This window comes from Dasypus novemcinctus, chromosome 8 (assembly GCF_030445035.2).
Source record: "Dasypus novemcinctus isolate mDasNov1 chromosome 8, mDasNov1.1.hap2, whole genome shotgun sequence".
In the NCBI taxonomy this organism is placed as follows: domain Eukaryota; kingdom Metazoa; phylum Chordata; class Mammalia; order Cingulata; family Dasypodidae; genus Dasypus; species Dasypus novemcinctus.
Window position 1 is genome coordinate 87508802 of NC_080680.1, and position 23494 is coordinate 87532295.

General features: G+C 57.2%; 1 protein-coding gene across 1 annotated transcript in view; it reads right to left on the bottom strand.

The window, feature by feature from the left end:
* PRRX2 (paired related homeobox 2) overlaps positions 1-22919 on the bottom strand; it is a 45562-nt gene extending 22643 nt beyond the window's left edge. Inside the window, exon 1 of the mRNA XM_058302260.2 lies at positions 22468-22919. Coding sequence (XP_058158243.1) covers positions 22468-22726 — 259 coding nt within the window. The 5' untranslated portion in view covers positions 22727-22919. The remainder of the gene's footprint in view (positions 1-22467) is intronic.
* Positions 22920-23494: the final 575 nt, after the last annotated feature.

Below are 23494 nucleotides of genomic sequence, written 5' to 3' on the forward strand. Positions count from 1 at the left end.
AACCCAGGGAGGGGACAAAGGCCAGGCCACCGGCCAGGACTCAACAAAACCGAGGCTCCGGGGTATACGAAAGCCAAACGAGCAAACTGAAAGAACTGTCCGCGCAACTCGCCCTGACCCTCCTGGTCAAGTGGAGCTTGGAGCAAGTGACAGTGGATTTGGAGGGAAGCCAGTTCTGGGAGGCATGGGGCACCCCGGTGGCCAAGGCAGTCTCTTCCAGAACCAGAGAGGGCTCGTGGAGATTTTGGTCATGGAAACTGTCTCCTGGTCTTTCCTGCTACCTCGTGGCCTCCCCTCACTGTCTCTGAGCCAGGAGGGTGCTGACTGCAGGTGCCCTGTCCACACTCAAGGACATGGGTGCAGGGCGGCAGGAAGTCCTTCCAGAGTGGCCCTGCCCTGGAGCTTCATGAGGCCCTGGCCTCTGCCAGGCCTGGTTGCTTCTCTGGGATACTGAGAGTCTCCCTGGGTGCCAGGAGACCCCCCAAAACTTAACCAGGGCGCACCATGGTCCTGCCTACGACCCCTAGACGTCTCTGAGCCAGCCTGTGGCACACCCCATCCTCCTTCACGGAGAGCCCCTTTCTTCTAGAAACCGCAGGCAGATGCAGGGTGGGGTGGGGGAGGCCAGAGGCCTCAGCCCAGCCATGAGGCCTTCACTTGACTACCAAGCTCCATAGTGGTTAGCATGCATCTGAAAGGGGCTCCCCAGCTCCACGGAGCACCCGTACACGCCAGGCACTTCATACACACGACTTTGCAGAATCCTCACATTTGTCACCTGAGGAGGCAGGTTTCATCGGCAACCCCATCGTACAGATGGGGAAACAGGATCTGAGCATGCAAGTAACTTCTCCAAGGTCACACAGCCAGTTAGTAGAACTAAGACGCACCCACACCCCAAAGCACCTGACTTCAGCACCTGAGCTCTAACCACCGACCTCCCAGTGTGCTGCCGAAAGCGCTCCTGCTGAGATGTGGGTGAATCTGCACTCACCTCCTCCCCAGGTGGCAGCTGCACAGAGTCAGACTTGGAAGGGGCTTCTGAGAGTGCTGTACCGGGGCTGGCTCTTGATGTCACCACACCTCCCCTGCCGTTTCTGATCACCTGGCAGTGGTGCCTGGAACACTGTGTTAAGGAGGATTCTGAGGCACCCTGCTTGCTTAGTTTTGTCTGCTATGGGCTCAGGAAGAAGAGAGGCGGGCAGTTGCCAACCCCGAGGCTGGTTTCAATGTCCTCGTTCTACTAACGTGGAAGAAGGAGCCCAGAGAGGAGGTGAGACTTGTCCGGGGGCATGGGGAGTGTTCAGGACAGAGCCAAAGTGGGGACACAACTGTCGCCCCCCACTCAGGGCTCTTTCTACCTTGCGGAGCACCGTACATAATGTTGCATGGGTCACCGTCTCACCCACCCTCATCCCCTGGCACCTTCATTCTGGAAAGGTCCATAATAGGTCACAGAAATAAATTTGAAGAAAACTGTTCACTTCTGCCTCTTAAAGGAAATAAATGAACAGCAATTTGGTGTGTTGCCAGGAGGCAAACCCTTGTCCAGGGCCAACACGAAGGCAGAAAAAATTATCCAACCGCCCTCAACGTCTTTGAAATAGGGACAATATTCCACCTCCTGGACATAAATACCACACTGCTAGGTGATGCTGGCAAGGCAAGAGAACACCAAGAGAACAATTAATTTTTTTCAAAAGACTATCTGCCATGAGGAAACTTTTTTACAAAATTAAATTATAGCCAGAGGTTTGCTGATAAATGTTGCAACTGGTTCTCTGGAGCAGGCGAGGGGGACCCTAACTTATAGCATTTGCCAGTCTGTGGTATAAATATTTCCACCGTGGCCACTTTCAAGCTACCACGTGACATCAACGAAGATGGAGTCGGGGAGAGACGTGCAGTAGCAGACCAGTATGTAGTATTTCCACCACCCAGCACAGCAGATGCAAATAACCTCAAGAGCATAGACAACAGTAACACATGGCAAGATTATTAGGAAGAGATGAGTTACGAGTATGTATTGCCTTTATTTTAAATATATTCATGGAATTGTATGTTAATATAATTTAACTTTTAATAGCATCTGTGTTTGACAACCACCTCCCCCATTTCCTGAAAATGTAACATTTGGTTTTTAGGAAACCCTACAAGGCGGCTGCAGCACGCCACTCCAATTTCTGGCCCCGCTAAAGGAGGCGGTCTTACTCGTGTCCATTCCCCCATCCGTATCCACATGCAGGCTTACTTTGTTGGCGTCGGCCTCGCCGCGTACAACCCCTTTCGACTTTGAGGGCCAGGTATTGTAGCTATGGTGATGGCCATGGCTGGCTGGGGACTAACGACCCCCAAAATTGCCGCCCTTGAAGGGGTCTGTCAAGCTTCCAAGTCCTGCTTTCCTTCAGGTCAGGGTTTATAGATCCTTCCCCATCAACCTGATAGATTATGTGGGTCTGAATATATCACCTGTTCTGGTACCTGAGACTTTTTAAAAGCAAGTTGTTCCCCTCAAAGGTGTACCCAGAGGGTGGAAAGGTCCCACTAGAAAGAGCTCAGGCCCTGCCTCTGTGGCTATTATGCTAATGTCAGAGGAAGAGAGATGTACCCCTCAAAACAGAGGACCTGAAGTGACAGGGGCCGAGTGAGGTGGGGGGGTGGAGGCAGCACCGTGGAGCGGAGGTCCCCAGCCCCGCCTGTGCAGCGCAACCGCGGGCTGGACCGTGGGGCGGAGTTACTACAAGTAGGATACCTAGTAGCACCCATCAGAGGGTCTGGCTTAGGTTTGGTTAGGGCCTGGCCATCAGCACTCCTTGAAAGCTGTCTGGGTAATGCTGATGTGCAGCCAGCCTTGAGACCCACCCACCGGCAGTGCCACGCTTTGGGCAGTGGTCCACCCTGGGGTCCCAGCTCCATGGCCACAGGCCACTTATCCAAAGTGAGCCTTGGCTTCTTCATCTGCAAAATGGAAATCTGCCTACATACAGGGTTGTTATAGGCCACAACTCAGATAATTAGTCACAGTGCCCAGTATAAGGGGAGAACAGGAAATAATGAGTGCCATTACCAAGATATGGAGCAATTCCTATGCGCTGGGTGCTGAGCTAAACGCACTGACACGCTGAAGTCTCACCCAGCAAGAGAGAAGCACTGCCATCTATTCCCCTTTCACAGATGGGAAAATCAAAGCGCAGAGAGGATGAGGGACTAGTGCTACATCATCCGGCAGGACCAGGTTTCAAACCAAAGCAGGCTGGCTTATGACTGAAAACACGAGAGCTTTGGGTGCTCAGAGGAGAGCTGGGGGTGGAGGAGGAGGAAAGTGTGAAAAGGAAGAGACTGGGAAAGGAGATCAGAGCACTTTAAGGGGCACTGGAGTATCTCCCTGAAACCAACATGGAACGTTTTTGGTCTCATGCACACATCACCTTCCTGTTACTCCCTCATGCCTATGACTTTCAGGGGGTCTCACTGCAGAGCAGGCACTTGCCATTCCATTCTAAGGAATGGCAGAGGGAAGGTGCCAGGCTCAAAGCCACACAGCCAGTGGGGGGCACACCTGAGCTGATGAAGAAGCCAAATAATGGCTTCCTACTCATCCTACAAGAACCCCACTGGAAAAGCCCTCCCCTGATGCCCAGAACCCCTTCTGCACATATTTGCTTCAGCTTCCTCACACTGGCTCCTACGCTTGGTCGCCTGCCTCCGGGCCCAGTGGGCTGTGAGTTCCAGGTGTCAGGTACCTCTTCAGGCCCAGTGCTTTCAGAGGTAGATAGAGAAGTAGAAATACAGGCCCCGTGAGGCTCCCTGGCCTTGCTCCTTCAGAGTCAGACCAACAGGCCATTTCTTGATGATGCTTCCTGGGAAAAACACAAGATTCATGTGCAGAGATGGGCAGGGGGCGGCTCATGGTCAGTGCCCGTACTTGCAGCTGGGGTGCAGGGTGGCTCTTCAAACAACCCCCTTCACATCAGGGGGCCCCCCCAGGCCTCAAAGCCTTTTCTCACCCACCCTTTTCTTCAGTCCCCTCAGCAAGCAGGTGAGGTGGGTGCTACCATTAACTTGCTTTTCAAACAGGTCAACTGAGGCTGTGAGAGTTGGCAAGGCCTGCCCAGGGCTACCCCGCTGGGATCTGAGCCAGGGCCAGTCTGTCCGCCCTGATCCCTGGGCCATGCTTCTGCCCTACTACCCAAATCTCAGGTTCCCACCCCCCAGGCTGTTAAAAGGATTTCATGGACTCAAGCACAGCAACCAAAAGAGGCTTCCAGGCCGAGGCTTGCAGGCCCTGTGACCGTGGCGGGCTGCTTTGCCCTCTGGGCCTCTCTTTCCTCATCTATATAGAATGTCCTCGGTGGATTGTTGTGCGGAGTCCATGAGATGATGCCAGGAAGTGGTCGAGAGACAGAAAGCACGAGTACCTCTGTGGCTGCCTGGAGGCAGCAGGCTGGATGGGCCAACCCCCCTGCCGGGCCACGGGACCCACTTTTGCCCCCTTCCTTCCACACCACATCCCAAATGCTGCCAAGCAGCCCATGTCACACAGGCTCCACGGCAGTCATCTGGAGCAGGGGAAGGATCCCACCCAGCACCCTCCCTTATCCCCCTCAGCAGGGCCTTCACTGCGGGCTGCCATGCGCCAGCAAGCACAATCAAACGTGAAGAAAAGCCTGTAAACGGTTGCGTACACTGGCTTAACTCTGCCCTAACCAGGATATGGCTCCCACCTGGGCACCCCTGATTTCATTAGCATCCTGCTGAGATCCCCCTCACTGGACTCATCAAGACCCCCCACTAAAAAGTCAGGACACCGGCATTTTTTCCAGAGGAGAAGAGAGGAGGCACCTGGAGGAGGAGGAACAGCTGATTGTGAGGGCAAGTGACAAGGCTCCTGATGAGCAGGGATGTCAATTCCGAGCTGACCCTGGCCTAGGGCGAGGCCAGTGAAGTGCCTGGGGTGCAGAGTTAAGGAGGCACTCATCTCAGGTGCTGACGCTGCACTCCCATGACCTTGACAGTGAGCACTCATTAATTTTGTGCCCTTGGTACCTCACTTGCCTCACCCTAGTCCACACTCTGGTTCTGAGCAAGAGCCAGAAAAGAACCTAATGTGCCAGAGTCCAATCCCCAGTGTCTTCGAGCTGCATCTTGTGCCCCTGCACCCCACATACCTCTCAGCGGCCGCACAGGCCTTTCTTTTGCTCCTTGCACATTCCATACTGTCACTTCCCTTCCTGCCTTTGCACATACTGTTCCCCCTGGCTCAAACACTTTTCCCACCTCTTCATTAAGCCCAATTCAGTCTTCACCTCTCACCGTATCTGCAGTGAACCCTCCCCTCTCTGCCCCAAAAAAGGCTCAGGGGCCCACCTGCCTCCCCCAGCCATTTCACCATCACTGATTAAACTCGATTGTACTGCACTGCCTGTTTTTCTCTGTCCCAACCACCCAGTAGTCTTAATACTGGGATCTAGCACATGGCAGGTACTCAATAGACAGTGGATGAGGGAATGAATGAGTGAACAAATGAATGATTCACAATGCCCAAGGCCCAGAAGCTTTCCAAAGAACAAGGAAAATGGGAAACCAGAAATACAGTGTTCTTTTTAAACTAGTTCCAAAATATAAAAGCTTCAGGTTAATTAAGAAACAGTTAAAGAATTGCTGACCACATATGATGACATGGCAACCAGACCACCACAGTCCACCACTCTCTTGGCTATGGGAAAAGGGTATTTGCCACAGGGTGTTTGATGTAATGTGAGGGGAACACGGCCCTGGAAGGGGGTGCTGGGCCCAGCAGGGCCCCCACCGGCCTAGCTCCCCCCAGCCTGGGCAGCCTCTCTGGCCTGTGCTAGGGGTCAGACAGGGCAGTGGTGCCCCTTCTGAAGCTACCTCCATGGCTTCCTGCTACTGCCCTCTGGACACCCTTCTGCCCAGAGTAGGCCCGCTCAGATTCTGGACAGACCCGCAGGGCCCGTCACTGGCCAGATGGGAGGTCCCAGCCCAGGAAGCAGGAGGGCAGGTCTGACAAGGCCGCCTGTCCCGGTGGGCGGAGAACGAGACCGTGACAGGGTGGCCCCTGGGGCAGCTGCCCAGCCCTCCTGTGGTGGACATGGGTTGCTTGGAGGGTCATGGTTGAGACAAAAGACCCTGGAGTGAGTCCCTGCTCCTCCACCCACTAGCCAGGTGACCTTGGGAAGTTGCTTGACCTCTCTGAGCCACAGCTGCCTCATCTACACGTGAAGCACGGACGCGGTGCCCGCTGCTGGGCATGGCACGCTTCCTCCACAGGTGTGAGCTCTGACGTCCAGGAGCAGCCCGGGTCCAAGGAGTTCAGGTGACACCCCATCCTGAGGGCCGGTTTTCTATCCCGTGCAAGTGACAGTCCTGACTGGCACACTGCCTGACCCCAACTCTACACGGACCCTTGTCCTTGCCCTGGTAGAAGCAGTGTCGTGTGCCCCTACTCCAGGACGCCTTGCTCCAAGTCTGCAGAAAGCACAGCGCCAGACGCATGCGGAATCCTCTCGCCTGTGCTCCCAGCCCTGCCCCGCCACAGGCGCTGGTCCTGTGCTCCCGAGCCCGACGACTCTGGGGTGTGAGTCTTTGCAGCCTCAGTCTTGCACAGTGGAACAGCAGGGGCTGGGAGGGCTCCAGAGTCTGACTTGCCAGGTCCCACCTCTGCCAGGTGCTGGCTGTACAGGCTTGGGCTGGCGACTCCTCCTCTCTGAGCTTCTCCTTGGTGGCACTTAGCAGGATTGTAATTAATTATTTGTCTGTCATTATCTGTTAATTGCCTGTCATCCCTGCTACTTACGTAGCAACCCAAAGGCTGATGGGTGGATATCTGCCCAGCGCCTGCCCTTAGCAGGTGCTCAAGACATAGATGGTGAACGACGCTGCCTCAGTTAGTCATCTGTAAAAGGGCAACTTCAGTCACTTGCTACCAAAATGGAGGAAGATCACGTGTGCCAGATGCTGAGTGGGAGGCTCTGAAGTGGGGTTCCAGCAGGGGCGCCCTGTGAGTAGCACTTCACCCAAAAAGCTCCTCTAATGTGCAGCGGCAGAACTGGCGCAGCTGCTGGAGGAGGGGGGAAATGGGGTGGTGGTCTGAGGTGTCCCGTGGCGCTGGGGGTTCGGGCAGACGGGGCCCTGCCCTCGGGGCTCTCCCTGTCTCTGCTCCGGGGGGCTCAGCTCATTTGCCTACTGTGCCAAGGGTCACTGGCACCGAGAGAGGGCGGAGAGCTGGCCCACCTTCACCGGGAACGTGCCAACAGACGATGGGAACGAGCAAGACCCCACACGCACGCCCCCCCCCCCAGGGGGTGGGGGAAGGAGAGAATTTTTGCCTTAATATGGAGCTGGTTTGGGCTGAGCCAGTTCCGTCCCTGTGCTGGGGAGAGGAGGGCCCTTGGGAACCAGCAGCTACCCCGCCGACTTCAGAACCCACACGAGTTGTGAACAACAGCGATGGCAGTAATAGTAGCAGCAGCAGCCGCAGCAGCTGGCCAGGAGGTGCGAAGCGCTTCCTCTCTGGCGGCGGGCTCACCACCTGGCCAGAGCAGTCGGTGTTGTCATAACCGCACTCTGCAGGTGAAGAAACCGAGGCTGAGAGAGAGCACAGACTACGCCAGGCAGCCAGTCGGGCTCAGCCGGCCCCCCGACCCTGTCGGACACACGCAGAGGCCACCGGGCACTGACCCTTCTTGGCCAACAAATGCCCGGAGCCGAGGGCCCTCCTGAGCAGGACGCACCCCAGGGACCCGCCGCTCCCCAGGGGAAGGTGGAGAGGTGCAGGGCGGCGGCCCTCTCCCAATCCCCGCTGTTGTTCATTTGAAGAAAGCAGCAAACAATCGCCCACAATCCCCAGAAAGCCCAGGAAGGTGCCAGCGGGCCCCGTGGAGTCCTGAGGTTCTTCCAGGGGGCTCCAAGCTGGCCCCTGGGTGCCAGAGGGGGCACAGCCTGCCTCTATGGGCTCCCCGGAGCCCCTTCCCCTTCCCTCCCTCCCTGCCAGGGCTCCCAACCCACGCTGCCCGCCCTGTCCTCAGACCCATTGTTCACTTAAGATTTCCATCTGGTTCTGGTTTTGGAGGGGCTGGAGGGAGAAGCTGAGAGCTGGCACTGATGGAGGCAAACCCGATACATTCGTTTCTGTTCTTTAAGCCCCGAGCTCTGGGCCTTTCCCTCTTGCCATCTGCCTCCACAAACCCTAGGGCTGTTTCATCACCGTGGAACATACTTCTGAGGGCCGCTTGGACATCGTGGTCCTGGCAGAGGAGGACCCTCTGGAGGAGCTCCAGGCCAGATCAGCATTCCCAAGAACGCGAATGCCATGTCTAAGCCAGTGTTGCCAGCGCCGAGGGGCCCGCCGAGTGTGCCCGTGTGCGCACGTATGCGTGCGTACATGCATGCATATGAGCAAATACATGCGTGTGCGTGTCCTAGGCTTGTAGCGAGGACCCGTCTGAAACCTCCGCAGGAGCATATCTGAATATCGTAGTCTTCCTTCCCAAGCTGACTTATCCACAGTCCTTCCAGAAGTTACAATTAATCTCTAATTTGAATTTCTTAACCTCAAATGCCACATTATTAAAATAGTCCTGTGATGTTTTATAGACGGTATTTGTCATGAAGTTATACAGGGTTTTGATGTGTGCCATGTAAAGTAAAGCAAGATGCTGCATTCTGTGCAGGAGCAGCGGTCCAGGCTGGGGCTGCAGCAAATGCGGCGCCTTGTCCAGAGAGGGCCCCGGGGTCACCAGACCGGGCAGGACCACAGGGTCGGGCAGAGGAGTCGGTCCTGTGAGGAGGCTCGGGGGCTGGCTTAGGAACCGGCAAAGGCCACCGCGGCGGGCTCCTGGCCCCTGGAACTCGCCTTTTAATCTCAGCTCCTCCTCCCGCGGGGTCTTGGGAAACCTCTTCCTCGTGGGATTTTCCATCTTTGAAGGGGGCTTGGCAGCCCTCAATTGTATCTGCCTTCTCCCCAGTGTCAGATAGAGTGAAAGAGAAAGCAAAGTCGTGTTTGTAGAGCACCGCCTGGGTGGGGCCTAGAGCTGAGCACCTGCTGCTTGCGCCCGTCCTCTCCGACCAACCCCAAGCCCCAGGTACCATCACTCTGCCCATTTTGCAGGTGAAGATTTGGAGGATCAGAGATGATCTGGGCAAAGCTGCGCTGTGGCCTTCTGACCAGAGGGGTCCCCCTGGAACTCCCTGTGGCCGACTCTCCTTCCTGGGCCTGCCCGGTGGTGGAGAGGCCCTGGGGAGCGCGGGAGCTGTCCCTGCTCTAGGATCCCAACTGCCTGCCGTGGTTGGGAGCAGCCCTGGTTTCTGCTCACCAACCCCTGCTCCAGCTTTCCAAAAGTAGGGCTGTCGCGTCTGCTGGCCCTTCCCTTCCAAAATGGAGGGGTTGGCGGAGGTCAGAGAGAGCCCACCCGGCAGCTCCGGGAAGGGTGAAGGTGAACCCCTCACAGCCACCACCACCCCAGTCATCCAGCTACACTGGCTTGAGTGGGCCACAGCACCCCAGAGCCCCTCTGCACCTCACAGGATGCAGCTTTGCAGTCCGAGATCCCGGGACAACCTTCCTCATCTGGCTAATGAGGCTGTTCATGAAGCTTCCATCTCAGGGTCGTTGTAAGCTGTGACACACAGCCCTGGTGTTGGAGCCATGGCATCGTGAATTTGTCCCCGGCGACGGCTGCTCGCCTCTCCTTCTGCACCTATCCTGCCTCCCCACCATCCTGCAGATGGCAAACCGGTGACCCACTGCTGCCCCTGGCTCCGGGTGGCTCCTGGAGCCTTTTTCCCCAGGCCTGGAGCAAGGCTTCGAGGGGGTCCAGATGGCTAGGCAGTGGGGCCAAAGTCAGACAAGACAGGAGCAGCCTGCCAGGGGCTTACGGCCACTGAGGCAGCCCAGGAGGCTCCAGGCAAGCAGGACACAACCGCTGCCCCAGCTCAGCCCCTGGTTCCCACATTAGCGGGAACTCACACTCATCAAGAACCACTGGAGAGGGCCCGGGTCCTCCCAGACACCGCGAGCCACCACAGACCACAGAAAGCCTTCCCATGACTCTTAACACAAAGAGCGCAAGTCCTGAACAAGACCTTGCTCAATCAGCCCTCTCCCTCCGGGCTCCTTCCCACCCCTTCTGCTCCTGGAACAAGCCGAGCTCTTTCCCACCCCTGACCCTTTGCATCTGCTGTTCCACCCAGCTGGAACATCCTTCCCCACCTCTTCTGGCTAATTCCAACTCACCCTGTAGGTTCCCTCCAAATTCCACTTCCTCCAGGAGACTTCCTTGAACCTTGGGACCAGGTTAGGGCCCGTGAGCTATTCTCCTAGCAGCCCAGATGTCTCCTTTGTAGGATTTCTCCCCATTATAAATCCTGAATCCTTTAAAGTCCAGGTTCCAGAACAGGCCGTAGGCCCCAAGTAAGCAGGGACCACACCTCCCTTCTAACCTGCGGGGGCCCCGGGGCCCAGCATGGGGCCTGGCATGGAGTAAGTGCTCAATAAATAACTGAAGAAGGAAGGAGCCACAGGAGGTTTCCCCTTGTCCTTCCTTGCAAGCAGCTCCTTGAAGAGGCAGTCCCTCTAAGAGCTCTGCTCCACTCCAGACCTGAACGTGCTGCAACAGCAACGGCTTTCTTTAAACAACGACCCCGCTTTCGGCCCCCATTAGATCTCTGCGTTTTCTTTTTTCCTTCCCAGTGAAACCAGAGTAGTCCGTTTTTACTTCTTGTCTCCAGCAATTTCCCATTTTGAGCCCTGACGCTCTCCTCGCCTGGGGATGCAGTGGCGGGGCAGCGGGCTCCACGGGAGAGGCTGGCCTTCCAATTAAAACATGCTGTCTCCTGGAAACACGAGCTTCCCACAGGCCGTGCCCCTCCCTGGCTCAGGTCCCTGCTCTGGGCTTCTCCATCGCAGCGTGGTCCAGGGCCCCCTGCCTGGCCGTGCCAGGGGTCGGGGTCCTCACAGGTGTATCGGGCCCAGGGAGGAGCAGGGATACTTGAATCGATGACCCTTCCTGGCTGAGCCGTGGGGATCAGGCTACAGTCCCTGGGGAGGCACTGGAGGCTTCCAGCCCCAGTCTGGCAAGCTCTCTGCTTCCAGAGCAGTGAGGACTTTGAGGCGCAGCCTGGCCTCCGTGAGGGGGGTCAGCCTGCCTCCCTCGAAGGCCAGCTCAGCCCCTCCAGCCCTCCGCGGTGGACTCCAAGCCCTCTGGGGGCAGGGCTGCACCTGACCCACTTCTCCCTGCCTGTCTCCCTTCTCTCCTTCCAAGCTTAGGGAATTTTATTGGCTGGAGTTCCAGAACCTGTGTTCTTCTGTGCTGTAGAAACCCCTTCAGTGGCTACACAGCCAGGTACAGTGTTGGTGTGTCAATTAATTAGTGGTCTGATAATTTATATGAAAAAGCTATAATATCTGCTCAAAAGATTTCTTATGTGACTGAGTTCAATTTTATCTGAATTTATTGGTAACGGTCTCTTGTGGTTGACCTAGTTTTTTTTAATGATGTTTTGATTTTTACAAACTCCTTTCAGTTCTTTTTTTTTCTTTTATTATATTTTTGCCACTTTTCTCATATCAGCCCTTCCTTCCTTACTCCGGTATTTGTCATGCTATTCTAAGTAACTGGTCCCAGGACTGCCCTTCTAGTATATTCAGATTAGACAATAAGCTACTCAGTTCCTCACCACTGTTTTTTAAGATGCTACTTTTCCTTGTCTTCTAGCTCACCTCTAGAACTCAGTATAGATATTTATATACTATGGCTAGTATCATTTGACCTTTGAAGTATTATATACTTTATTCTTTACCATATTAGTTCAAAATTCCTCAGTGGCTTCTCATTACATATAGGGTAAACCCAAACTCCTTAGCAAGGTATATAAAGCCCATGATTCCGTTTCTGAAAGTCCAGCATGCTTAGCACAGCATTTGTGCCTCACTCCATGCTTCATGCTATTGTGAAAAGGGTGTAGGCTCTGGGGCTCCAAATCTTCCCTACCCACTGAGTGACCTTGGGCAAGTCACTTCACCTCCCTGAGTCTCAGTTTCCTCAGCTGTAATCCTAATAGCAGATACCCCTTCTGCACACTTCTCCCACGTCTGGCGACAGGCTGAGCACTCTCCTTCCATCATCTCTTCAAATCCTTAAACCCACACTGCAGGGGCCACAATTCTTATCTTCCCCTGGCAAACAAGGAGCTCAGAGAGGAGAAGACACTTGCCAAGGTCCCACAGCTGGTGAGGGGATTGGTCGGGGCTCAAACTCTGGCCTCTGGTCCCACACTGCCCCTAAAGGGAGGGCTGTGATACAGGATGCCCAGGGCTGCCGTCCCCTCCCAAACTGACTCGTGTATTAGGGGCCCTCATCGGCGAGACGGGCAATGGCTGAGCCAGGAGAGGTGAGGAAGGAGGCTCCCAGGTCCCTCAGGGTGCAGAGGGAGGCCCAGGAGGGCAGGGCCGGTCCGTGCCCCTGCGGGCCCCGTCCCCCCCTCTGTAGGGGGCGGGCAGCCAAAATCCCAAGCCCACTCCAGTCCGGCTGCCTGCTGGCTGGACCAGCCGCTGGCGGCACCATCTTGAGAGCATTAGGGGCTGTTGTTAACAGATGTTTTCTGTTACGTGTTATTTGTTAGTCTAATGAAAGGAGGTGTACTGGCTTTCAAGACCTCAGGGTTCTGCAGGGGGTTTATATCGGAGGCCAGTGCAGAGCGGCCGCGAGGCCTCTGCCAGGCGTGCCTGGCGGCTCCTGCTTTGATTCCGAGGTTTGCAGCCATCCGCGTGGTAATTCCAGCTCTGGTTAAATGTCATTTTTAATAAGGCCATCTCTGGCACATAAATGTCTGCACCCACGGCAAGGGGGAAGGCCAGCGGGAGGGAGAGGACAGAAAGGGAGGCTGGGGCAGGGAGCAGGTGGATCAAACTTTGGACACAGGAGCCACCCCCCTGGGGCCGTGGATCCCCAACGCCAGACAGGCCTGCAAGGTGAGGGCGGGGTAGCCGGCGCAGGCGGCGGGATGCTGGGAGGGGGCTCTTCCAGTACAGCAGCTCAGCACCCAGTAGATGCTGACCACCCTTTCTTGACCCTGGCCAGCCCCAACTAGAGGGGGTTAAGAGGCCTGAGAGGTGAGACAAAAATCTGCCCCTGTCTCAGGGCCCCCTTCATTCCAGACCTTTGGGCTGCCTTGGGGCTGGTACTCAGTAGATGCGCGATGAACGCTGTGGGGTAGCTGACAGCAACTGTTCTCCCCTGGACAAGGCAGCATGGTCACGAGGGTGTCAGGGCAAAGCTGGATCTCTGGGGCTGCTGGGGCTCGGCCTGGAAGCAGCTCCCTCCCTCCCCATCCTGTCCACTTGGCCAAGTGAAGGCAGCCTCATGCTTCCCGTGGTAGCTCTGCCTGGCTTTTCCATCCCCCCAAGAGGACCGTTTTCCACTGAAGAGAGTCAGTGCTGGCAGGGGGCTTTGACAGCAGAGACTTCGGCGGCTCTCAGTTTTCAATGCACACGAAAAACACTGTGGGACAGTGTTAAATGCAGATGCTCAGGCCTGGGCCCCAGAGACTGTGCTTCCAAAGGTTTGGGTAGGCCTTCGGAGCATGCACTGCAGTCAGCTGCCTGGGTGAGTCTAATGCAGTGATTCCTGGGACCATGCTTAGACAAAGACAGATGGCCCAAGCCCCTTGTTTTATGGCCTGGGACACAGAGATGCACATCAGCAACAGGGCGTGTCCCGAGTTGGGGGGTTGGGCAAGGTGAGGTGGGAGCCCCCATCTCCTGACTCCCAGCCCAGGCAGTCACACCATGATACGCCCTCACCTTGCCAAACGCCGAGCAACTGAGGCACTTGCTCGGCTCCAGAATGGAAGATCCTCCCTGGAAGCCTCTGTGCCCTCGACGTCCCACATCCAGGACCTTCTCCAAACACTGTCCTCTGCCCAGCAGCCCTCTGCCCACTGCCGGCCTCTCAAGCCCACCGGGTCCCAATTCCTAGCTTCTCCACAACTCATCTCCTCCGCTCCTTCCTAACCCTCCCACTTTCCCCAGACCGGAAGGTGCCGGCTGCCCGTCCCACGCACAGAAGAGCAGAATCCATCACAAAGAGGGACCAGACATAATGTCTTCCAGAGCCTGCCTCATTTTTAGGACACAATAAAAGATATCGTTACCCACAAAGGCCCCCATGTGGACCACGTCCTGTCATCACGGCAGCCCCTCAGTTTCCCAGATGTGGGAGGACACGAAGCAGGGTGGCCAGACTTGGGCCTGGGCCACAGGAGTACCTGGGGATCGGTGCTCTTTTTTTTTTTTTTTTTCCTTCTTTTAACAACCTTTTCTCCCCAGGACCTCTTGGGATTCATGGCTCTGGGGTTCTGGCCAGAGCCGGCTCTGCCTCTGCTGCACCGGGCAAGTCCACACTGCCGCACACCAAGGCCTCTCCCGGGGCGGCTCTGCCCCTGCCGGCAGCACCCCCCACCCCGCGCCCTCTCACCACCCACTAGATGCTGACCACCCGCAGGACACTGTCGGGGCACCCTGACTCTCTGCCTCGCCTCGGTGCCCCAAACCCCACGGCTGCCACCTCTGGTCAGCCTGCATGGAAGCCCAGCGAGCTAAGTTTCCCCAGCCTCTGTCTAAACAGGAAGCTCCCACGGCTCTCTCCTACTCACCACCTCACAACAGGCACTTAACCCTTGGCCCACACCCGCTCAGCTACGTCGGCTCCTCTACCCACAACCTGCCTGCGGGCTCCCTGGCCCTGGCCCTGTGGACACCGGGCTTGGAAATTTGGGCCGGGCGTTGCTTCTGACTGAAGCTCTGACAGAGCGTGAGAGCGTGCGTGTGCGCGCCCGTGTGTGTGACTCCGGGAAAGCCAGGCCACAGCGTGATTCCCGAATGACAAAGTTTTCACCGACCTACCGCGAAATGAGAAAAATAGGGGCCAATTATCGCAAGTTTTTTGTTAAGCTAAATTTAGTCAGGTTTGAGGGTCTTTACTCTGACAATCAGATGCTAAAAGGTTCTTTCTTAGACAGAAGGATGGAGGCAACAAGATGATAGTTGTGAGTGAGTGGCTTTTCTTGGCAAAATTTTAAAACAGCCCACTCCATGCGAGTTCCTCTCAGTTTTCTGGAAATTTCACTGGAGCTGAAACCTGAAAGTCTGGAAAACACAGGGCTGGACTCTGGGCCTTTGGGGCAGGATGAAGGCACGAGTCTAGGCGTGAGGGTGGGGTGGGGAAGGGGCCTGTCCCTTGCCGCTCCTCAGAGATGGGGACCCTCCACAGCTGCTGTCATGCCCAGGGCAGCGGGAGCTGGGCCTGGGGAGGGCGAGTGAGGCTGTCCAGTTGTTTCTGGGTGAGAGAGATGGAGAAGGGTCCACCACTCACCCTCACGGCTTCAAGCACCCCCAAAGCTGGTCAACCCCGAGCCTGCCAGGCCTGACCTTTCTCCCACATGCCTGTGCCCCGGGCCAGGCTGCTAAGGATATCGAGGAAACCCTTCCCCTAGCTGTCCCCCAGTTCCCTGAATGCAACGCAAACCTTCCTGGGGGTGGACGTCCCTAGCTGAGCGGTGCCCAGCACTCCCGAGGCGGCTGGGGGGCTTCAGACGGTGCTTCAGAGTATAAGCTTTAGAGCAGGACAGCTTGGGCTGGGACCCTGGCTCCTGTGGGAATGGCATGACCATGGCAAGTGGCTTGACCTCTCTGAACCTCAGTTTCCCTCTTGATAAAATGGGGATAATAAAAGGACCCGGGAAGCAGACTTGGCCCAGTGGATAGGGCGTCCACCTACCACATGGGAGGTCTGCGGTTCAAACCCCGGGCCTCCTTGACCCATGTGGAGCTGGCCCATGCGCAGTGCTGATGTGTGCAGGGTGTGCCATGCCACGCAGGGGTGTCCCCCGCGTAGGGGAGCCCCACGCGCAAGGAGTGCGCCCCGTAAGGAAAGCCACCCAGCGTGAAAGAAAGTGCAGCCTGCCCAGGAATGGCGCCGCCCACACGGAGAGCTGACGCAAGAAGATGATGCAACAAGATGATGCAACAAAAAGAAACACAGATTCTTGTGCCGCTGACAACAACAGAAGCAGACAAAGAAGAACACAGAGCAAATGGACACAGAGAACAGACAACTGGGGGGGGAGGGGAGAAAAATAAATAAATAAATAAATCTTAAAAAAAAAAAAGGACCCACTTTACTCAGTTGGTGGGAGGATAACTGAGGTTAGTGCATGTGAAGCCCCGGCCAGGACACAGCCAGGGCTCTGTTAAAGTCCCTGAGAGTGTCCAGTCCTCGCCACATCCCTGCACGGGACTGACCCTTCCACTCCACTCCCACAGTCTCAGACCCCAGGGCAGGGCCCTGGTCAGGCTGCTTTCTGCAGGATGCATTCAGGGGGGCACTGGCCCCCCCTTAGGTCACCCCAAGGTCCACCACCATCCTGGGTCAGTCACTGCCCTTTAGGGCTAAGTTCTGCCTCAACCAGTCTGACCTCAGGTCCCTGCCAGGACGAGCCTCCAACAGCGCTCTCTCTCTCCCCACTTAGAACCCCCTAACATGCACGCGGTCACGCCGTGTCCATCCCAACAGCCCACTCTGGGCCAGTCCTCAAGACTTGCTTGTTATGCTCCCTCATTCCCTGAAGCAAACCTTGGCCCCGAGTCTCCCCAGCAACCAGCAAGGCCTCCCCTGTCCCATTCCTCCAGTCCAAGCACGATGCAAACCCCACTCCTCCCCTCCCCTTCCAGCTCAGCCACCCCGGGCAGGTTGCTGTGCTTTTCTGGGCCTCTGTCAAAAATAAGGACTTATCCCTGCAACAGCCCAGCAGTCTTGCTCAGCACCCCACGTCCACTCACAGCCCACCACCCCCACAGGAGTGCATACCACTGTCCCTCGGTCCCATTTCACAGATGGTGACTCTGTGCTCTCTAGGCCTAAAGGGTGGTGCACATGCAGGTGCTATCATTGCCCCCCAGAGTTACTTTTCTGGGGTTTTCTGGGCAGGGACAGTGACAGCTCCAAGCCTGTTGAGCTTCTTGCCACAGGTAAGGGCCCTCATGGGGGCCCTCCCCAATGCAAGGCCCTTGTGCCAGGTCCCCAAGTTGATCCACCTGGATAGAGGAGCAAGACCACCCGGGAGTCATGAATGATGAAATAAATGGCAAGTGCCCTCCCTGCTGACAAAAAGCCAGGAATGCAGGCCACTGCCCCTTTCCAGCACCCCCAGTCGCCCTGGGAGATGCACTGCTTCTCAAACGGACAGCCCCTGGGGCTCCCAGACTCAGAGCCTGGCTCCCCAGCCCCTCACCCCTCCGCTCCCCCTGCTCTCTGGGCATCTGATGAGCGACACCTCCCCTGTCCAAGGGTCCCGGTAGCCACGGCCCTGGGGGCCCAGCCAGGTCCTGCGCCTCAGACACTCTGCCCTGGGAGGTGAGGTCCATCATGGGGTCTTGTATAAGCCTGGATGAAACCACGCATCAGGGCCTTGCAAACATCTGAGCACGTCTCCCACTGTTGAGGTGGGGAACTGAGGCCCAGAGAAGGGGCGGGGCCTGGCCAAGGTGACACAGACATGGCAGAGGCCGGGACCCAAACCTGGGTGTCTTGACTCCTGGTTCAGTGCTCAGTGCCTGCAGGTGCCTCTGCCCCCATCAGGAAATGCATACGTGGAAAGGAAGGAAGGACAGCAGGGAGGGAGGGAAGGAAATGAGCTTGTCTTTAATAGGCTCGGTTTGAAGAAATCATTTCGTCTCTTTACTGTCTCAGCGGCCGGCTTCCAACGCCCCTTCCTGGACTCTCCAACAGCCCCAGAGGCTGCCACTGACGTCAGTTTCACAGTCAGTGACAAGAGAGGTGGGTTAAAAATGGAAGGCAGGGGGAGCGGATGTGGTTCGAGTGGTTGAGCGCCTGCTTCCCACATGGAGGGCCCCAGTTTCAGTTCCCGGTGCCTTCTAAGGAAAACAGAAACAAACAACAAGCAAAAACTAGCATAAGAACCAATTCAGGGGAGCTCAGTGCTTGAGCACTGGCCCCCACATTCGAGGTCCCAGGTTCATTCCCTGGCCCCTGGAACCTCAATAAAACAAAACAAAAAGAAAGGCAGGAATGGATAAACAAAACGTGGTACATACATACAGCGGAACATTATTCAGCTCCGAAAAGGAATGAAGTGCTGGTACATACCACAACGTGGGCGAACCTTGACGATAAACACAAAAGGGCAGAAGCAGGGTCCGAGGACTTACATTATATTAGCCCATCTATTTGGAAAATCCACCATAGGCAAATCCAGAGAGACAAGAAGTAGGTCAGAGGTTACCAGGGGCTGGAGGGAGTGGGAAATGGGGAGCTATAGCATCAGGGGTACAGAGTTTCTGTTCGGGGTAATGAAAAAGTGCTGGTCAAGTGTAGTGGTGACAGCAGTACATCATTAGGAGAGTAATTAATGCCACTGGTTAAAATGGGAAATTTTATGTCACAGATGCAGCACAACGATACAATTTTAAAAACAAACCAAAACCAGAAAGCAGGTCTGATAGTCTCTCAAGCGCTACGGCCCCTGCACGCCCTCCATTCCAGCCACACTGGCAAGAGAGAGGGGCAGGTCCTGCTCCCCAAGCAGGCTGACCCCCGGCTTCCCCGCACCCTGTTAACAGATGCGGCTCAAGGAGCAGTTCCCAGGAGGGCTGGGGCCCAGCCCGGCCCAGTTCAGCCCAGCTCAGCCTGCGCCCTCGGCGACTCAGGGTCCTGAATCTCTGGAAGGAGGGGCCGCCCTGTCCTGAGGTTTCCTGAAACAGGTACCAGCCCTGGACACTGGCCGGGGGAGTGGCCTCCCCTGCCCGGGGCAGTCCCGCCGCACCCCGCCTGGCTCCGGGGCCTTTATTTATTTTCATCTTGCGTCCTTGGACCCTGTTTCCGCCCTGCCCGCAGGAGGGAATGCTTTAAAGAAAATCTGTTATTAATGTGGTTTCTTTTGTTGTAAGACATTGCAAAGGCAGCAAACGAGGGTTTATTTTCCTAACGTGCTTGGCATAGCTCAGCACCCCAGCCCAGACCTCAGAGCTCGATTTGGGAGGAACCCGAGATCCTGGTTTGTTCTGAGTCACCGAAGAAGCCACAGTTCCATGGGGAGCCTGGTCTGGGAAAGTCATTGGCAGGAATAGGCTACATCTACGGGCAGTGTTGTGAAAACAAAAGATTTTTAAGAAAAAAAAAATTTTTTTTTGTTTAAATTTGATCCTGCTAACCTGGCAGGTTGCAAACACAGCAAATTCCTAAGTCATTAGTTTCCCCCATTAGGCCTTATTTTTCTAAATGGGGGGTACACCAGCTCTCTTTGGTATCAGTCTCTTTCTTTGGACCTGGAAAACAACCCCAGCAAGCCACAGGGAGGCCCATTTCCAAGCATGTCCGAACCTCAGCAAGGAGCCAGGGCTGCCGGCAGGCTCCAGACAGGAGAACACCCCAGCCCAAGGCCCACATGCCTGGGTCTGGGGTCCTGGGACCCCTTGGGGGGCTGCTTCGGAAGAGTCCGGAGAGGTGGGCTGGGCTCACCAGGTGGGGATAAGAGAGGCCCCTTCCATTCTCTCCCACCTGTGGGACTCCACAGTTAGTGGGAGGACACCCTGACCAGAGGAAAGGGAAGGCAAGGGGCCTCTACCCGCACCCTTCTCCCCTACCCTCCGCCTGACAGGCCCAGACCCAGACAGCAATCTGAGGGGACAAGATTCTCCCAGGGCCCCAGGGCAGCCACTGAGCACCCCCCATCCCACCCCAGGGAAATGCCACCTGGCTGAGGGCACCCCTGGAGTGCTCCCAGTGGACCCCAGGAGATAGCTAGCTCTACGGAAAGCTTTTAGAGGTCATGGATTAGTGATCTGTTTTGCATTTTGAGGAATGGGGCACAGGGTTACCACCTTTCAGTTTTTGTCAAGTGAGGATATTAAAATAAGACAGTCTCCAGCTAGTCCAATGACTATTTCATTGTAAAAGGTGGGGGAGGGGTGTTTTAACAACAAAAGTATGTAGGGGAGATGTAAACCCAAATAGAGGAGAATCTTTTAAGCTGGATTTTTAAACTCCATGTACAACTCTCCATATTGTCTATGTTCCTTAATTTGCTGAGGCCTGGAGAAAATCTTCCCTGCCGGCCAGGAGCACTGGGCTGGACTGCACTTTGTCCTCCACGGTCCTCAGGGCAGAGGTCCTGGGCAGAGTTTAGGAGGCAGGAGCCAGCCAGCGAGCACCTCGTTGACCCCGACCCAGACTCTGCTGCGACCCTGACCCTCGCAGATGAGGGCAGGGGATGTCTGCCTCCTTGCAGACTGATTAACCAAGGCCGGGGGCCCATCCCACCTGATCCCACACACAGCGCGTTCCGGTCCCCAGGCATGTAGGGCCTGTGTATTTCCAGCGCGCCGCAAGCCCCTCCTTGGGAAAAGGCCTGTGGCCCTCATGGGCCCTTACAGAGGTGGCACGGCCAGGGCTGGGGGCGCTGCTGGCGAAGCCCATTCTCCAGCTGGCTGGCTGGGAGGCCGCCAGCGCCCTGCCCAGGCACTCACGTCGCCAGGTGAAACTAGCTGTCCTGGGACTCTCTGCAGAAACCCTCCATTCAGAGACCCGTGCCAGGTCCAGGCAAAGCAGCCTTATACTGTCTGGCCGCCCCTGTTCCATGGGACCAGAGCGGAAATGGGCATCATTCCCTGGTCAAGCCTGGACCACCCATGCCCTGGCTTCCTTCCTTGTCCTCCCATCACTCCCATGACCCTCTCTTCTTTCTTTTCCTTCCTTCCCTTTCTTACTCCTTTCCTTCTTTCTCCCTTCTTTTCCTTCATCTTCAATCTGTACCTCTTTCTTTCCCTACCTCCCAGAGGGCCCCCATGTATCCAGGTAAAATCAGAGACCTCTGCCTCTACCCTGAGGGGAAGCCAAGTCAGAGCGGCTCTTGCCACGAGCCTTAACGACCCCACCCACTTCTGGCTAGCAAGGCTCCCCTATGCACAGAGAGCACCCTACTTTAACCCTCCACCTTTCCATCAGGGATCTAAATCCAAGCTCCCAGAGAGGGGTCTGCCAGCTTCTAGCTCACAGGTGATGAGAGAGGTCTGTCCCTGGGGGCTGGCCACAGTGGTCCCCAGGGTGGGGGGAGCCGACGGCCTTCACTTCAGTCACCGGGAGCCCACGCACGGTGCATGGTGAACGGCAGGCATCCCCCAATCCCCACCCTGCATACGCATGGACCCCTGGACCCAGTTTTAGACCAGGCTGCAGTCACTCCAGCATTCCCTGCACCTTCTCTCATCTGAGAAGCCAGGGACACATGGCCAGACAGGGGTCCCTAGAGGCTGGTGTAGGAGGTGGGGGTTCTCAGGTGTGGGTGTGGGTAGAAAAGTCGGGGAATCTGGTAGGTGACTCTTAATTAAAGAGCCCAGAGCCTCTGGGAGGCCACACTCTCCAGCCGTAGGCAACAGGGACAGGGGTCTCGGCCATCGCATCCCCTCTGCAGGGTGTGGGTGAGCTGCAGTCCCCTCCCCCACCCCATGCGACTGCTCCGGGCTGAGGCCTTTGCTTGATCTCCACCTTCTCCTGCTCTACCCACTTCTTACCAACAGCTCAGACCCCTGTAATCCTCTGCGACTCTTTTTAAAAAGTCACTTGGTTGGGTTGTTTGTTTTTAAAGCCCCTTCCTGATGACCTTTAACCAGGGGGGAAAGAGGCCTGGCTGGCTTTTAAGGGCCAGGTCTCTCCACTTGGGAGGCTGCTTGGAGGGGTAAATTGATGGCGTCTGGGCCAGGCATCTCTACCCTTCTGCCAAAGAAGCCATCTCAAGAAGTCCTAGTAGAAACTGCGGGTTTGGGGGTGGGCAGTGGGCACAGAGTTTAAAACCCAGCTGTATGACTTTAGTCAAGTCGCTTTGTCTTCTCCAAACCTCGGTTTCCCCATCTGTAACATGGTAATAATTCCACCCACTTCCCAGGCTATTTGGGAGCGGAGAGAAGGCTGGGCACAAAGGCAACGCGGGTCCTCAGTGATGATCGCAGTCAGACATCCGAGGACGCGAGGGAGCTCTGGCCAAGGGTCCAAGCCAACCAAGCCCACCCTGTCCCCAACAGTAGCCCCAACTGGGGGTGAGCCAGTCACCCCAGCCTCAGTGCCCAGTGCCCTTCTGCGCCAGGCCCGGCAGCGGCAGGACCGCCGGCCGCAGCGTCTCCTCCAGCGCCCCTTCAGCCCCCGCGCCCCCCGCTCCTCCCCGACGCTGGATGCGGGCTGATGGAGCACCCTTGCAGCTTCGGCCGCCCCCGGCGCGCTGGCCCGCTGGCCCTCACACCCCGCTGGCCCGGCAGCCCCGCGTCCCCTCTGCCTCCTCCACGGCCGCGTTTCCGTTCCCACGCCCGGCGTGGTGCTGCGCCCCCAGCCCGGGCAGCCCCGCGCCCCTGCCCTCGGCGCCGCGCCCGCGCGCACTCACCGTCCTGCGGCGCCGCCTCGCTGCCGCTGCTGCCCCCGGACGGCTCCCGCGCCGCGCCCTCCCGCGCCTCGGCCCTGGCCCCGGGGCGCGCCGCCAGTCGCCCGGCCGCCGCCACCTCCTCCAGGTCCAGGAGGTGGCTCACCGTGAAGTTCTTGCGCGCCTGGGCGCAGTCGCCGGGCCCCAGCGCGGGCGGCGGCGGCGGCCCCGGGCCCAGCGCAGGCTTGTCCAGAGCGAAGGCGGCGGCGGCCGCGCTGTCCATACCCGCGAGAGGCCCCGGCGTCGCAGGCGCGGGTCGGAGCGAGCGCGCCCCGGCCGCCCCGCGTCCTGCCCCGCTCCCCGCCGCCTACTCGCTCGGTGGCCGCCGCTGGCCCGCCCGGCGCTGACGTCGGGGGAAACAAACTTTCCTCCCTCCCTTCTCTGCCTCCTTCGCTGTCTCTGAAGTTGCTAAAGCACAAGCTACTCTGGCCACACGCCCCTTCTTGAAGCAAACCTCGCCCCCCTTCTCCTCCTCCTCCTCCTCCGCCCACGCCGTGCCCGCCCCCACCCCTGCAGGCTGCTGCCGGCGCCCTCCGAAGGCTGGAAGGCGGGGGGCGGGGAGGGGGGGCGAAGAAGGGGTGTCCTTCCTTTCTCCCCACCCACAGTTTGAGTGGAAAAGTTCAGTGTTTTTAAATTCTGCGACGGATGTCTGGCAAGGTGATAGAGGAAGGACGGGCAGCCCTAGTTTCATTTACAAATTCCTTCTCAGGTGAGGGTGAGCGGCTCCGAGATGGTTGACCAGAAGGCTGACACAAGACCTCCGAACCCCCAGTTCCTTCCTCGCTCCCACCCTCACCCCAGTGCACCCCAACGTTGCCCCTATGGAAAGAACCTGAAGTCTTTAAAACAGGCTGCCCACCTCACCTGGCCGCCAGGTTCCCGCCTGGAAAGCACCGCACGCTCCTTCCGGGATGCAGGCATCCCCCGCCCTGAGTCCCAGCACCCGGTGCCCAGCCCCGGGATGCTCCCCACGCTCCGCAAGGCGAACCAC